Genomic DNA, 16886 nt, shown 5'->3' with positions numbered 1-16886 from the left:
GTTCTCTTCCCGCTTGGTGGTGCTGCAAGAGGTGTACAATTTCGTCACCATAGACCGGAAACAACCTCTGTATCTAGGTCTCCTTCCAAGAAATCTAACTAGGAATGAATACCCAACTCAGAACAGCAAATTTCCAGAAATGAAGGTAATAAAAAACCGAGTATCAGCATATAAGACCTGTTCTTACAAGAACGAGAGGACAAAAGAGGTGTTGATTATTTTAATCCCATTCATGGCAGTGTTCCATGACAATTGCTAACAAAAATTAAGTTGGGAAGGATGTAACACGACAGTGTGAATGAGGTAATGAAGGAGTTAATTTTCATAACCACCAGGAATGTTTCTATCCCCCTACTTTTCGGGCACTTTACATGTAAACATGATAATTTAATTTTGATACTTGGTTTGTAAAAAAAAAACTAAATATATTGCACACCAAAAATTTCACAAACATGTACGCGAAAACATGAAAGCCACTGAAGCTCTGGAAACACATTTTTTGTGTGAGCTTTTGTTTCTTACATTGTATTTCTAGTTATTTTTCATTATAGTAATGTTAATTTATCTCCTCTCAAAAGACTGTATTTCCTTGTAAATATATTTCCTGTTTACACATGAATCTAGCAATAGATGAACCCAATGCAAAAAAGGAAGAAATTTAATTTGCGAAACCTACAAACAGTCATTCGAGCAATAAATATCAAAGTGGCCTGAAGATTGTTATTCTTGCACAATTTACGATACATTTTCTACACTACATTCTTTTACAAGACAATTTCCAATAGACCTTATGCAATTGTGCTACTTAATTCCATTGCACATCAATTATGGTCCTCAGTCGAGGAATACTCGTACAATGGAGGCCTTGCTTCTCTGGATCACGCTCCAAGGTTACATATAATATGTGCTGTCAAATGATACAGTGATGAATCACATGCAGGTGGTGCACTGAGAAGAAAGAATTCACATGCACAGTGTGTTTTCTTGCATCATGCTCCGGCAAGACCAAATTCCCAGGACCACGGTTTTGTCGCAAACCGTCGCAACGTGACTTGAGTCAAATGTTGCGTTTGGTGTGCAGCGGCCCATAAGAATCCCATGTTAAATGTTCCCCCGAGTCTGTTTGCAACAAAAATGTCGTGTCGCGTTGCGTCAAATCCGATGTGCAGCTGGCCTTATATGCCGGCAAATTGTTTTTTGCATGTAAGTGGCCAAGTGACATTATCTGTTGAATTTCTGGAATAAAACCATTTTGGGAACACAGTGACAACATTGTGGGGCACCCACACCTCGCTTTATCACAGTGGCAGGCTCCATGCCACTGATTTTAACTTTTCTGGTTCCACTGAATCAAAATGTTATAAAATTGTCCTGCACTCCCCGAAAAACCCTAATTGTAATGAATATGAGAAAAGGTGCAGTGGCCACAGATGTGGAAAAACGAATCCTGCATTTGCTCATTCCTCACTGGTTGTCAAGGAGTTTTTGGCATGGCATCAGAAACCTGTTGTCCCACAACCAGCCTATTTCCCTGATTTGGCACCAGCAGACTTCTTCCTCTTCCCAAAGTTGAAATCAATCCTCAAAAGTCAAGATTCCAGACAATAAAAGAGATCAAAGATAATTCGCTATAGACTGTTCCAAAACTGGAGTTCCAGCAGGCATTCCAGGACGGAAAGAAATGCTGGGAGCATTATGTGTACAGTGGAGGGGAGTACTTTGAAGGAGACAGGTCAAAATAGCTGGTGAATATTACCATTTTCTCAATTTTGTAAAAGTTTGATTTCTTTTTGAAGAGCCCTTGTAATAATACAATGTTACAGAGCCCTTCTAATAATACAATGTTAAGTTAAATCAATTTTTTAACCAAAAGCCTATTATACATGTTATACAGGGTGGATCATTTTCGGATATTTAGTTTTGAGTTGGAAGCACTGAAACAGGAGGAATAGGAAAAGGAAGAAAGGGTTGTGCTGAGACCTTGGATTTCAGGAGCTATGGAGCGCTGGCCTGTGTGAGATTTTGTCATTCCTGAGCTGCAAAACCATCAAAGCCAACTGGATGCAATCTGGTAAAAATAGGATTGATTACACGATGTTGATGTTACCACTACACCATCAGGAAGGAACTCATTATGGATCGAATACAGATTGTCGAGTGATCAAGGTGTTATCACAGTACCATTTATAACTACCAAGTGAAAATAAGTAATAAGAAAAAAACAACTGTTAGGAAATCAATCTTATTATTTAAATAAAGCAAGAAGATACCAACTCTGAAGAAAATATTGAAAGATTTCACTTTAATAAATAGTTCTCTTCCTTGTTCAAGACATGCTTTTTTCCAGTTCACTTTTAACCAGCACTTGAGTGGCTTAATTTCCTACATATCGACAAAAAAAAATTAATTCCATGTATATTAGAAATGTCAAGTATTTACATGATGGGCATGCTTGATGCTTAATTTCATTTCACAAGTCATTCACTGGGCATCAAATTACACTATGAGGCCCTTAACCTGTGCTGCACAGCTTGCAACTTTGGGTTGATCATTTTTCGACGAAAGTGCAGTCACTAAATCATTCAGTTCCGAGTCTCTTGCTTGTTCAACGATCTTCCGGTCTGCCTGCCAGAGAAGAGTTCCTAAGGCCACCAGCAAGCGAAACTGTGCCTCTCCATCTGTTATTTGCGGCATTATGGCCGTCGCAACGGACACGGCCCTCGTCTGTCCTTCGACATCATTGGTGCGCACGAAAGCGACGGAAAGATTCAGGAGAACCGTGACCATCGCGACTTGCACATGCCGGTTGGCTGGTGGTAAAAGATCCACGAGGACAGACAGGAAATATTGCCAATGATGAAGAACCAGCTCCTCTCCCGTGCCGTGGCTGAACATGTTACACACGATGCGGAGCGTGAGCATTTGGTTTGCCGGAAGAGCATCTGCTCTCAGAAATTTCCGCAGGTAGGCTACGAACTGTGCACCCATCCTTCCGCTACACAACTCCATGTTCACATCTCTGTTGCGAATGGCCAGACGAGTTATGTCCAGTGCCGGGAACACAATATCTGAAAGATAACACAATATCACATGAGTAAATGATTAAATTGTAGTTCAAGCCTGATTAGACATGAGTGGTTACAACAAACTTTTTTAAAGTATAACTTCTAAGCAGGACTTGGCAAAAACAAGCCATACCAAGAAAATCACAAGTATTTAAAAATAAATAATACACTAAAAAAAAATGTCCCCACTGTTGAAAGATGATATGAGGAGAGAAGCAGATACAATTTTCAAAAAACATTTGTTTAAATGTCAAAAGTATATTTAGTAGAGCTGTCGCGGGGTTTGCATTTTAGCAGTCTAATTATCCTGAAAATAATGCAAAATTAAACGTTTCCATTTATTTTGGAACAATATTGTACGAAAAAACTGTACTTTGTCATTATGTAATAGGTATTTTAATATTCTGATGTAACTCTTATTTGAAGCGAAACACTGGTAAAGTAATGCTTATAATTTGACTTCAATACTCACCCACTAATATTAACAGGGGCATTCAATTGTCACGAGTGGGACACACTACATTTTTGACACTACGTAACTATTCTACTGATACTTAAGCAACATTTTTCGCAGTTTCTGTGCAATGAAATATGAAACTAAACACTGTTGATTATAGCTATAAGTGAACAATTTTGTGTCATGGGTGAGACAGATAAAACACTGCCTCTTTACTTAATGTCTTTATTTTAATTTCTGTGAATTGTCAAATGATGAAAAATAAATTATTTAAGACAAAGAGCGAAAGTAATTGACCTTTGAATATTCTAGTGGAGTTGCAGGGGAAATGTTACAGTTTAAGGAGAAATTAATTGTTTTTTGGGGTCACGGGTGGGACACAATGTAAATCAAAAAGTTAAAATAAATTAACAATATGTAAAATGCCTTCTAATTTAATTATGTGTAATATTTGAACTTTTATCAAACTGACAATTTTAGATTGTTTGTTCACAAGATAGAATAAAATTACATCATTTCATTGACATGGAATTTCATTTCAATTAATATTTAGAACAATCCATTGGTGGGAATCTGCAAGAGTATGGGCTTAGCCTTAGTATTTAGTGGTTACCTTGCGGCCACTCTAGAAGCTGCTTGAGAACCTGCAGGCACGCAGGATTCACTGTTCTGTCCGTATTGGCTAGCTTCACCACTTCCTGGATAGCTTCGTCTTGCACTGTGTGGATTCCATCACCAGTCTTTCCATTTAACTCAAGAAGCTTTTCTAAGGGGAAAAAATGGAAACAATAACTATTTAATATTCACTAAACATCATCTTATACCACTTGCTGGATAGATCATACTCTTACCCATTGAGAACCAGAAACAATACACAAGAAAAAAGAAAACAATAACTAGAGGTATGCATGCGTACATTTGTTTTTGACGGAGGAAATGTGAAATACCATATTTTGTTACAAAATTATGTGAAAAGGAATGTTTATTTTGTGTAATAAGTATAGTTTTAGGGTCACATTCACCACTTTCAACACTGGAATGCCATTTAACCCTTAGACGACAGTTTGTCCCCTATAGGAGACAGCAGTTATTTACGCCAACAACCGTTCGAGGGGACAAGATGCTTTTGTGTGTAGTATCTGACTTTTGAGACATAGTGACTCTGTTTTTGTTCGGATATACATGTTTTAGTTCTGCATGAGTCTTGAGGTATGTGATAAACAATCAATAAGGTTTAATTTCATTTGGGTTATATTGGGGGGGCCTCCGAAAATCTCAATTTTTTTTATTATCGTTTTGTTTTCTCAGTTCTGGAATTTGTAATGGCACTTTTACCAAGGGAACGAATGCACTAAAATAATCTTCCAAAATATTTTAGGATGCCTTTGTTATTTCCCAAATTGGCAGGTATGTTTCAGGGTGTGAATTATTGTGTCTCGAGACTTTACAGTGGGTGGACGGCAGACTTTTGAGAGAGAGAGAGAGAGAGAGAGAGAGAGAGAGAGAGAGAGAGAGAGAGAGAGAGAGAGAGAGAGAGAGAGAGAGAGAGAGAGAGAGAAAAGTGGGGGCCCATATATATGGGAAGAGAAAAAGGAGAAAGAAAGAAGATAGAGAGAAAGATAGAAGAGAGAGATTTCCTTTCTCTCTCTTTTTCTTCTGTCTCTGTCTCTCTCTCTCTCTCTCTCTCTCTCTCTCTCTCTCCCTCTCTCGTTCTTTCTTTATCTCTCTCTCTTTTTCTTCATTCTTTCGCTCTTTTCTGTTCTTTTTCTTTTCTCTTTCTTCCTTCCACTCCCCTCTTCTTTTTTTTTTTGCCAGTTGAAGCTTCCTTTTCCCTCCCAACACGAGTAAAGGTGTGTAAGATGGCAAAAAGACCCGGTTTGTCACCACCAAGTGATATTGATGTAGAGTTGCGTACCTTAGATACAGATTCGGAATAAAACTGTGACGACAACCCTGGCCTCACACCATGTAGTGACGACGCAGGGATGGCTTCAGATGACAGTGACTCTGAACCTCAAGACTTGACGTGACAAAACCCAACTGGACCGGACTGACTGATTACTGCTATACAGTATACAGGTAACCATGGTGTGACTGTCCCCATGGATGCAAATTCATCTCCCCTTGACTTCTTCCGACTTTTGTTTACGGACTTACTTTTCAATCTACTGGTGGTGGCCTGCCGATTTTCAAATTTCATAAAAAAATAATAATAATAATAAAGTTTTTCTTCTTCTTCTTCTACCAGATAACAGAAAATTTTGATTTTATGTCATAGGCTTATAGCCACATCTGTACTGAACAAAACAAGGTATAATTTGTAACTCCAGTGTTCTTAGTTTCAGAGTAAAAAAACTAATGTACGTGCACAGAATTTCAAATTTCCAACTCAAAAAAACTCTAGTGCTTCACATTGGAGAATATTTTTTCCCCAGAAAGTATCTTGAATTTGTGCGTGATTTTTTGTACGATAATGCAAAACAGATCAGGCAATGTGCTGGTACAATTTTGCACTTTCTTCTTCAACCTGATAACGGAAAATTTGGTTTTTATGTCATAGGCTTATAGCCACATCTGTACTGAACAAAACTAGGTATAACTTGTAACTACAGCATTCTTAGTTCCAAAGATATAAAATTTTATATAAAAGCATGCGGAAATTTAAAATTCCCGCTGAAAACGCCTCAGTCGTTCATGCGTTTACCGGGAAAACACGCTCAGTCGTCTAAGGGTTAATATACTACTTTTGATGCCGAAATGTGCCCAGTTTTTCTACCGAAATCTTGATCTTTTATTCACCATTAATATGTGGCTCTGACAATAACAGAAACATTCTGACATTTCATACGTTTCTCATCTACTCTGTAAATGTCTCATTTAATGCTTTCACCTGTTTTTACTTCCCCTTCCTCTGGCCTCCAGGAGGTCCTTCTCGTGCTGATGTTCTCCAGTATCCACTTCTTCTACTGCAATTCCAGGAAGACACCCTCTTCCCTCCCTTAATCATCTTGAATTTACTAATCTCTACCCTTCTCACTAAACCTTTACTAATTCATGGCGATGAAGAACTTTCAACAGATAATAATTAACAACAAATAGAGGCTTTTAAACTTTCTACCACTCCCAATTAATAACTTTGTCAACTTTAAATTCCTAACCTATTAATGTAACTCTTTTATCCCATTTCATACACTTTACACTAATATTTACCTTCCGATTATTAACCTGTTCTCTCTAACTTTAAGATCTTAAAATCAATAATTGCAGATCTAACAAAATAACATTTTAACCCTACTAACACTATTATCTGTAAACCAACAATTATCATGGTCTCTGAATAATCATTGGTCCTTTTTCTGGTATGATATTAAATCATACCATCATATAAATAAAATGGAAATTACAAATAAAGAACAAGGGGAATCTCGTAAATTTCATGTAACTGTCGTTCCGGTATAATTTAAGGCACTGGGACAATAGCGCATACCTCCAAATGTATGTCGGTGGAGGAGAGCATTTTTCGGGGGTTCCCTCCTTAAAAAAAACTCCCCTTCCTTTCTCCCTCAACAATATTCCTACTAGTTTTGCCAAACTGCCTTTTTCATGTGTTTTCTGAAAATAATTTTCCCCAGAGTATTGACACAAGTTGTTCAACCCCGTGCTGGAGGAAGTGAAGGTTCCTGCCAAAAAAAAGTTAACACTGCCTGCATGAAAATGTTAGCATGAGTTTTGCTTCACCCATTATTATAATGCTTATTAATACAAAAATGTTGTCTTAAACATTGCTAATTAAATTAATTAAGTTCATTCAATATTGCTTAAAACAAACAAACAAAAATAAAAAAAATATATTTACACAAATAACTACAATGTAGAAACTTGGTGAAAAGTGATTTTTGAATCTCCAATTCTGGAAAGAACAAAACCTGCTCACTTGCACTGGCTTTTCCAAATTTCGACATGTTATTTATTTTGTTTCTGGTATCCAACCGGTAAGAACAAACTATTCAACATAGTAACAAATGTAACTACCACTGTACATAGATCCTTGCCAAATATTATGTAGCAGTAGTACAATCCTACAAAGTTGTGTTGAAAATAAGCTGATTCTTCTTGGGGGAAAATTAAAAATGTGTTAGAAAAACAGTGTTGCCAGCTTACAGAAAATTTCTGGAAAATTGCTTCCTCCATCTGTCCTATGGATGATGGATGGATGTGCTGGTCAACACATATACCACTTGTTCGCTAAAGGTTGAATTTCTACACAGAGCATCTCCTGTATGTCAAATTGTAAGGTAATACACTGGCATGCCACTTTCACATTTCCCTGCATTATGGTCCCATTATTAGAGTAAAACGTTATAAATTTTTTCCAGATTTTACGCATTTTTGCTTAAGCAAAACCTTGGTGTTTTGTTCCTACAAAGTCAATGATAAACTATATTTAAAAAAAAATGCAAGTTGACCAGTACTCAAATCACAGTCTCTTTCATACTGTGTCTCTTCTAAATCATGTAGTTACTTGTCAGATCAGCGACAAATAAATCGTAACATTGCTGAAGCAAATAAAATTTGGCAGATGCAATTTTGGCACAGAATAAATTAACATTACATGATAAATACATACCCACGGGATTTCACACTTTATACAAGTACAGTACTAGTTCTGAACTTACCTTGAATTGCCTGAAGATTTGCTTGCTCAAATTTTATGTAGGTTTTCTGAGGAAAATATGCGTTGACTGGGCACTGAGCCTTGGCTGTAGTCGGTTCACTGCTGCTTGCTAGGAAAGAATGAACAATTCAATCTCTGCTGAACACACAAATTATTAATTTAAAATGAGCAATACTTTTAAAATCATTCTGTCAATAATTTTTCCTATTTCTATTTTCTTTTCTAACTCTTGGGCTAATTGTAATGAATGATGTACAGATGAAGTGCATGTTGGGACAAACACGATGACACTTGACCAGGGTTTGACCATGGGACCTCAAGTTCTGCAGCATGCGACACTGAAAACGTTGTGCTGGGGGACTGACACCAATACAGTAGAACCTTGATTTTACATTTTTTTAGGGGACCATGCTAGATAAAAACTTAAAATGTGGGAAAATGTAAAATCGAGGAACATTTTGTAACATTCTGCTATGTTGGGACCATCAAGATTTAATGTATAAGGCAGGAAAATGTAAAATCGGAGTTCCACTGTATTTCTTTATCCCATAATTCCTAGCCTACATGAGTACAGAATCCTGACATTTTCTTATTATTTTATGAATACCCTGCATTTATGACCATGGCAGATTGTCCAAATACAACAAATGAAAAATATCTTGAGTGCACAAAAAATAATTAAAAAAATATAATATATTTGCACAAAATGCACATTATGCAATTGAACGACATTAATGTTTTATGATAAAAAAAATGAAATTTTACGTATTGTTGATGTAGCTATAGACGGCTACACCTATACCAATAATGATATATCAGTGTCAGAAAGTATTGGCCCAAATTCTTAAACAATACACAGTCTAGGTATCTCGTAGGGGTGAACAAACATGCTGTGTAATCTTTTCATGGAGTCTATGCAAAATGCAGAATTCTATCTAGTTCTGCACAAACACTGTGTGGTGAAATGAATATAATACATTAAATAATAGCTATTTTTATATTGCAGTTATCTCTTATGTGATTCTTTGAATAGAATAAAGTGGAACTCTGCAGAATCAATGTGGTAGAACTACATTGATACTTACATATATTAGTTATAGATATTCTGAACATAACTATTGTTACAATGTTTAAGCATTGGTGTTACAATGTTTAAGCATTGGTATGTCAATAAGTCTTGGTGTCTTATTGGTAGGGGTATGCATATTTTATTTTGACGAGAAAACGAAATGTGAAAAAACACATTGTAATGTTAATTATTCATGTTTTTGAAAGGTGTGAGGTGCATTTCGATACCATATTTTGTCAAGAAATCATGTGAAATGAACTGCAAAATGTGAAAAAAACTCAAACACAAAATTTAGAGTTTATTTACCGATGCGACACCTTCCAAGATCTGAATTATCCCGTGAGTTATGCAAATCACGGAAAATTGATCAATTCTGCTGTAAATATTTGAGAAGCAAAATTACACAGTAATAAACGTAGTACTCTGATAACTATATAAACGTGCTATTAGAAGTGAAATGTTAATTTTGTGTAACAAGTATAGTTTTTAAATCAAACTTAGGATTTTATTCACAATTTTAACACCGAAATTTATATACCAGTTGTGATCCCGAAATATGCAACGTTTTTGTATCAATATCCTGATCTTTTATTTACAATAAATATGTGTGTCTATGTATGTGTAAAGGTTGCAAGAGATATTGACTAAGTCTAACTTGTGGCCAATTATAACATTGTATCATGTCTTGCTTCTGGCCTCAAAGATCGATGTCAATAAAAAAAATTGAGCAACCAACAGAAGGTAGTTGTCTGTTAATTTACATTACAAGTCACATATTAGACTTGTGCATTGCATCATACAAAAGGCATTTCCCATTTGTATCAACACTCAGGATAAAAGCAACTAACCTCGCCAAATATTCTAGGAAAATGGAACAAATTATTTCCACGTTCAACAAGATATTACCTGCAGTTGTCACATGGTTGCTGACGGCAGGGGCTGATGCTCCAGGGACGTAGCGAGACCCTCCCGTGAAAGGATCGGCTCCCCGAGTGGGATTACCTTGCCGTGGGTCTTGTCCTGGGATGTAACGGTTCTCACCTGTCAAAGACAATGAGATGTTACGACCACTTGTCATCAGAGATGTTAGAATGTTAAACATGTATGATGTTTGCATCTGATTTTATTATACTGTGTAAAAATATGAATGTTCAAAATGTCAACCTCTGAGAGTAACACAATTATCTTAGATGTGGTAAAATTTCATCTTTAACTTGTGAAAATATTTTAAACACGTTTCCATGCTACAAGGTACATTCAATAAATAACTAGAAAAGTAGTATAAAAAATCTAAAATACGACCGGACGCTGGGGAACAGTTACACAACATAGCAGCACCCTTGCAGGAGTGCTCCAAGCTGGAGCGGCGAATTGTCATAAGATTTTTGATTGAGTGAAGGCGTGAAACCGATAGAAATTCATCGCCGCATGACAGTTCAGTACGGTGACAACTGTACGAGTCTACTCAGTACGGTGACAACTGTACGAGTCTACTCAGTACGGTGACAACTGTACGAGTCGACCACAAGTGTATGAGTAGGCTGAGAAGTTCAAACAGGACATAACCAGTGTTGAAGATTCTCTGCGTCCAGGTCACTCTGTCACTTCAGTCACAGAAAGCAACATTGCTCAAGTGGAGGATTTCATAAGGGAGAACAGACGTATTACTGTCAGTGAAATTGCTTCCCAGCATAAATGAAGCATAATGTAAACAGTACCACCTACTCCAACCTTTTGCACGAAAAACTGAAATCAACCATTCTGCAGACGAAGTGGTCTGGTGTCAACTGGTGTGCTTTTGCTCCATGACAGTGCGAGACCACACACTGCCAGTGTCACATTGTCTACCATGGAGGACCTAAAGTTTGAGTGCTTACCCCACCCTCCATATTTGCCCGATCTCGCACCTTCCGACTTCCACACCTTTGGCCCACTGAAAGATGGACTAAGTGGATCGAGGTTCCAGTGATGACGAAGTCCAGTCAGTGGTGCACGAGTGGTTACGCACGCGTCCAAAAGATTTTTTTTTTTCCCCCGTGAAATCAGTGCCCTTATCATGTGCTGGCGAAGGTGCATCGAACTAGGGGAGGACTATGTTGAAACATAGTTGTTATGGTGCTTGTAATAAATTTTTGTTACAACATATTTCCGGTTATATATTGAATGAGCCTTGTATAAACGTGATTTTGCAATGCACAATGTAAAAAACAAAAACAGAAAACAAGATGGAGGGCATGAGTAAATTGCATTGTCTTGCTGCAGCCTTTCGAGATGAAATAAAATGTAGATTCTTAGAAATATAATTAATTAATTAACTACATGGTGAAAACTTTAATTACGTAACACTAAAATTTGTGCTAAAGTATCTGTAACAAACTGTTACCGAATCATATTTAAAGCTAATTTTTGTTTAACCGGTCATAACATTCAGTGAGAGGTATTAAAGTAAGATTTGTTTGTTTGGGTTTGTTCTTAAACCACTTTGTGCACAGAAAGGCTAATTGGGACTGGATCTACAATTCAAACCACTGTGCATAGTGCCCACTGGGTACCCCTTGATTACTAGGCAATGGCGTAAAGCAAGATTTGTGTAGCACAAACTACACTTATTGACTCAACTACTGTTCCATAACCATGAGGGCTTTTAAGGCCAATCCTACAGTTTTAAGTGGGATCTGAACTACGATGTGCCTTCATAGATATTGAACCCAGAACCTTTTGAACATGACTACCATTCTTTATATGTAAGTTTTTTGATCTATTTTATGAATGAAACTAAATGCCACAAGAGCTCTTTGAAGACTAACGCTTGCCAAACAGTTTTTCATTACATGGTTGTTACATCAAGTTCCACTGCCACTGTTCAAGTGCTCTAGTTTCCATTTACGTAGCTCAACAACTGACCTCACCAAACTTTTGGACTTCTAAAACCAAAGACTTTCAAGGCACCATTCAGCTAAGCTCAAACCCTGGCCTAATTCACTGTAACTCAATAAATTAGCACCGTGTGTGTATGAGGGGTGATCAGAAACAAAGGTTACAAAGCAAAATGCATAATTTTCACTATTTTTGCAACAGCTCGTGATTAAATGATACTCACAAGAAATTATTAAAATTTTAAGCAAAACTGTGGTACGTTGCTATGACTAACTTGCATGCAGTGGACACTTGATTTGAACAGAAGTTTAATTTCCTTGAAATCATCTTTAATGTTGTTTTTGTTAATTTTAATTTTGGATACTTCAAACTTTTTCATGTCCCCTTGGAGTTCAAATTAAAAAGTCCACTGTATTAGAGCCACAGTAGCTCAGTTTTTAGTGCATCTGCACCATGTTAGAGGCCCAGCTTCGATCCACTGCAGGGGAGACCAAGGATTTTTTTCCACCTGTTCAAGCAGCTCCGGTACCCACTCAGCATCGTATAAAGTGGGTACCTGGAGGAACCTCTGGGGGGTTAAAGCAACCAGGGGCATGGTACTGATCACATCACTCCCACCTTCGGACATGATCAAGGAAGTATGGGGTCCTAACTCCACACCCCCTATACACCTTCATGGCATGGTGCAAAACTCAGGGGAGCACTTTACTTCTCTTTCCTTTTTACTGTATTAAAAGGAGTGGAAATAAGGCCAAGGTGGAGACCAAGATGCCGTGGAAAGAGCAGATAGTGGAGAGTGTTAGGAGAAGAGGACATGATTGGAAAACCGTGGAAAGAGAGGAGTGGTGGAAGACCAGGAAAAATGGAGAGGCTTGACTGCCAGAGGCAGGAAATGGCAAAGGATGATGATGATGTATTAAAATGTATAAATATTTGAACTACTAACATTATTATTACTATGAACTCACCTGTGAAAGGATCAACAAAATCAAGTGAAGGAGCTTCTCCAAGTGTAACTCCTTTGGCATTTTCAATGATGAAGTTTGCTATCTGCTCCAAAAATCCCTGACTTAAATTGTTTGTATGAATAAATTTCTGAGCTGCAAACCATGGATCTTCTGTAATGTTGTAGGGCAATTTTAAGGGTGGCTCGCCATCTTTAATATCTACACTGAACACATAATCATACTCCTGAAAACATGTAGCACAAAACTCTTTAGAAGCATGCACTCTGAAAACAAGGCACTCTAGTAAAAAAAAAATACATAACAGAACACATGAAATGATCTATGGGCATTCTGCTAGAATTTTGCTACTGCCTCCTCCATCCACATATATGGGTTGGAGATTCAATAGTGGCAACACTGCTGTATATGTGCCATAAAACGGAATCGGTGCTTCTTGCTTACATTACATGTTAGTTTGATAGCTAACCTACCTCCCAGTAAATGGACTCATCCTGTCAATACTAGGTGCATGCACAGAGACGAGAGGAATAGAGTATCGTTGGAGTTGGCAACTCAAGTTGCGTAGTCACAACAATTGTTATCGAAACAGAAACGGAGGAGTTGGATAAAGATTGAATGTGTCCGCAGCCATACAGGCCACATTGTACGACATAGAATAGGTCCTCATTATGGGTGTGGGGAATCTGTGTTGCCTGCAACCTGCATTGTAAAAGAAGAGGCAACACTTTCTGCTGAGACCTCACATCATTTTGCAGGACAATGCTCGGGGGCATGTAGCGCAATCCGACTTTGATTTGATCCCCGAGATGAATGCATTCACTTCCGAACTGTTCCAGATTTTCTTCAGGCACCAGACAGTTTCATTCCAACAGAACAGGTGCTGCTACAGGTATACCACGACTTCCACATCGCTGGCAACAAGTTGTACACAATGTTGGTGACTACATCGAACGGCTGTAGAAGTTTCACAGAGGTATCTCTTTGTATCATTTGTAAATAAATAGTTGCCACTATTATATCTCCAACCCAAGTATATGAGGAGCTTTCAAAAATAAGGGCAGACTGATCATAAAAGTGACCAGCACAATTGAATCGTGGGATTTGCACTTGTGAAGCAGCTGCAAGTAGTCCTTTCGGCCATTCCATTGTCATGGGTGGAATGCACAGCCTAAGTAACTAATTCTACTAACAGTTAAGCAACATTTTTCTTGCAGTTTCTGTGCAATGAATTATGAAACTAAACACTGTTGATTAAACATAACTACCCTTAAAATATTTCCCCAGATTTATAGGTGAACATTTACTTTGTCACAATAGGGACAGATAACATGATCTTTACTTAATAACTTTATTTTGATTTCTTCAAATTTTTGAATGAAGAAATATAAATTATTTAAGACAAAGAAAGGAAGTAATTGATCATTGAATGTTCTAGTGGAGTTGCAAGGGGAAATGTAACAAAGGATAAATTAATAGTCTTTTGGTGTGTCAGATGGAACACAATACAAACCAAAAGTAAATCAAAAACTTCAACTAATGTGTAAAATACCTTCTACTATTAAGTAAATTATAAACAATGCTTAAATTTCTTTCCAAATTACAATTTTAGATGATAGAATAAAATTATAGCATTGCATTTAATTTTAGAAATAGAGATTGGCATAGAATGCCTCCTTTGTATTACAGTAATTGTCTGTGAGAATAAACAATCCTGCCAGTTATGAAGAACAAATATAATAATCAACTGCTGCAAATTTACTGGAGCAGAAGGATAAAGGATGCCATAGATATCACTCAGAAAAAAACTATCATCAACAAAGATATCGGAATTGAGATCACACATTTGGTCTTGGAGCATATTTCTCTGGAACAAAACTAATCCAATGTATGCAAATCCAAGCTGAGTCGATCACAATCCTTTTCCTGAACCACCACACATATATTTGAATGCTATGTGAAACAGACATTGATTAAACATCTCATTATTTAATGTTGCTTTTTTGATAAAGGAGTGGTACCCTTAACTCTCTGTAGCCCCTCGAGAAAATGAAATATGATAAATGAACATTTTCAGCTATTTTTAGCTTGTGGAAATGTTTTATTGTGTAGTAAAGTACATCTGTTACCTTACCATGAGGCAGAAGTGTGTGAAGGCTTCATGTAAGTGAATATAGCACCCAACACAACATTCCACAACAGCAGCTAGATCTTTACGTCATTAGGTTAGGAGGGTAGGTTTGGAGTTGACAGCAATTTCTGCCACCTTTTCGCTATTTGAGTGTACATTTTTTCGCTATTTGAGTCTGCATACAAACTGTTTTTACTAATAAAAAGTGAAGAAACTACTCAGAAATGGTACGTTTTTACTTACGCCGGCCATACTTTGAGATCAATTATCTCCGTTATTTATGTTTTCCTCATTCTGGAACAATTTTATATTACGTAAAACATCAATATCTGTTGATTGAAACAAAATTCAACGTAATCCTCGAGGGGGTAAAGTGGGTCAACAGCCCCGAAGGAGTGAGGAAAACAATGTTTTCTGTTAACTTATCTACGTACTATGTACAATTAGGAGTAAGTTATATGGACACACTGACCTTGCCCTCGTATAAAGTTTTCCCCGAGGTTCCTTGCGTGCCACCAGCTGCCCCAATCACATCTCCAACCTTGACCCACTCACTCTGACCGGCGTTCCAGCTGTAGCAGAAGACGTTCTCACCTTCCCTCACGAGCTTCGTCTGCCCATCCTGACGACCTGGCTCGTACAGAACCTCCTTTCCAGGCAGGCTGAAGGAATGGAACACAATTAAGTACCAATTCATCGCACTTTCAGAATTCTCATTTATGAGCTTCTTTCACGAGAGCTATAAATGCAATAACCATAAACAGTACTTCAGTATAAGGTAAGGAGGGATGATCCGGAAATTTGATATTGTGATACATTGTCAATATGATACGACATTTTCCCATATCATGACGATATATTACCAACATAATATATATTCATGGTGGTTGCGGTAAACGCGGTTTAAAATTACTTACGTGAAATTTAGAAGATTTCGTACTTCCGCGTTGCACAATTTAATGGTTCAATCCTATTAATTTCGAAGATCCACTGTCTTCATTCACAAAAGGGTACGGCGTTTGAAGCGGAGATGGTACCGCGTCACTACATTGTTTGTTCCCGGGCGGCGGTGGTTGCGATTTTTCCCGTTCGGCAGCACTGGCGCGCGCATCTTGGTTTGTGTCGTCTGCTTCCTGTTGTCCGGTGGCGTTGTCAGTTGGGGGTTGGGGGGCTGGGCAGCGTTGCTCGGTAATGTGCCGTTCCTGTTCCCCGCGTGGCTGGAGGGGGGTCGAGTATGTGCATAGCATCTTTTCTTTTTCAGGTCGGGGATCTTTCTGAGGACAGGGTGCCAAGTTGGGTGTGCTTGCCCATTGTCCAGGTTTAGTGCTGGTTTCTGCTGGATGATGGCATGGGTTTCTTTGACGGTGTTTTCTATGACAGAGCCGGTTGGGTGAAGTATGGATATGGAGGAGATGGTGTGGTTAGTGGAGTGGAGGTGTTGGGAGAGGCTCTGATTTAGGTGTGTCGGCCTCTCCCAACACCTCCACTCCACTAACCACACCATCTCCTCCATATCCATACTCACCCAACGCTCTGTCATAGAAAACACCGTCAAAGAAACCCATGCCATCATCCAGCAGAAACCAGCACTAAACCTGGACAATGGGCAAGCACACCCAACTTGGCACCCTGTCCTCAGAAAGATCC

General features: G+C 38.0%; 1 protein-coding gene across 1 annotated transcript; it reads right to left on the bottom strand.

Moving 5' to 3' along the window:
- Window positions 1–2226: 2226 nt before the first annotated feature.
- On the bottom strand, window positions 2227–15901 carry LOC145983457 (phospholipase A-2-activating protein-like; the record flags this gene model as incomplete). Its single annotated transcript, XM_083116563.1, has 6 exons — window positions 2227–3068; window positions 4136–4288; window positions 8199–8306; window positions 10173–10307; window positions 13112–13334; window positions 15712–15901. Coding segments are annotated over 6 exons (1381 nt in total), but the record flags the coding sequence as incomplete, so codon positions are not given.
- Window positions 15902–16886: the final 985 nt, after the last annotated feature.

Source organism: Lepisma saccharinum, unplaced genomic scaffold, assembly GCF_977018435.1.
Source record: "Lepisma saccharinum unplaced genomic scaffold, izLepSacc3.1 HAP1_SCAFFOLD_974, whole genome shotgun sequence".
Classification (NCBI taxonomy): Eukaryota; Metazoa; Arthropoda; class Insecta; order Zygentoma; family Lepismatidae; genus Lepisma; species Lepisma saccharinum.
The sequence above is the reverse complement of the archived record's forward strand: the minus strand, read 5'-3'. Positions and strand labels throughout refer to the sequence as shown.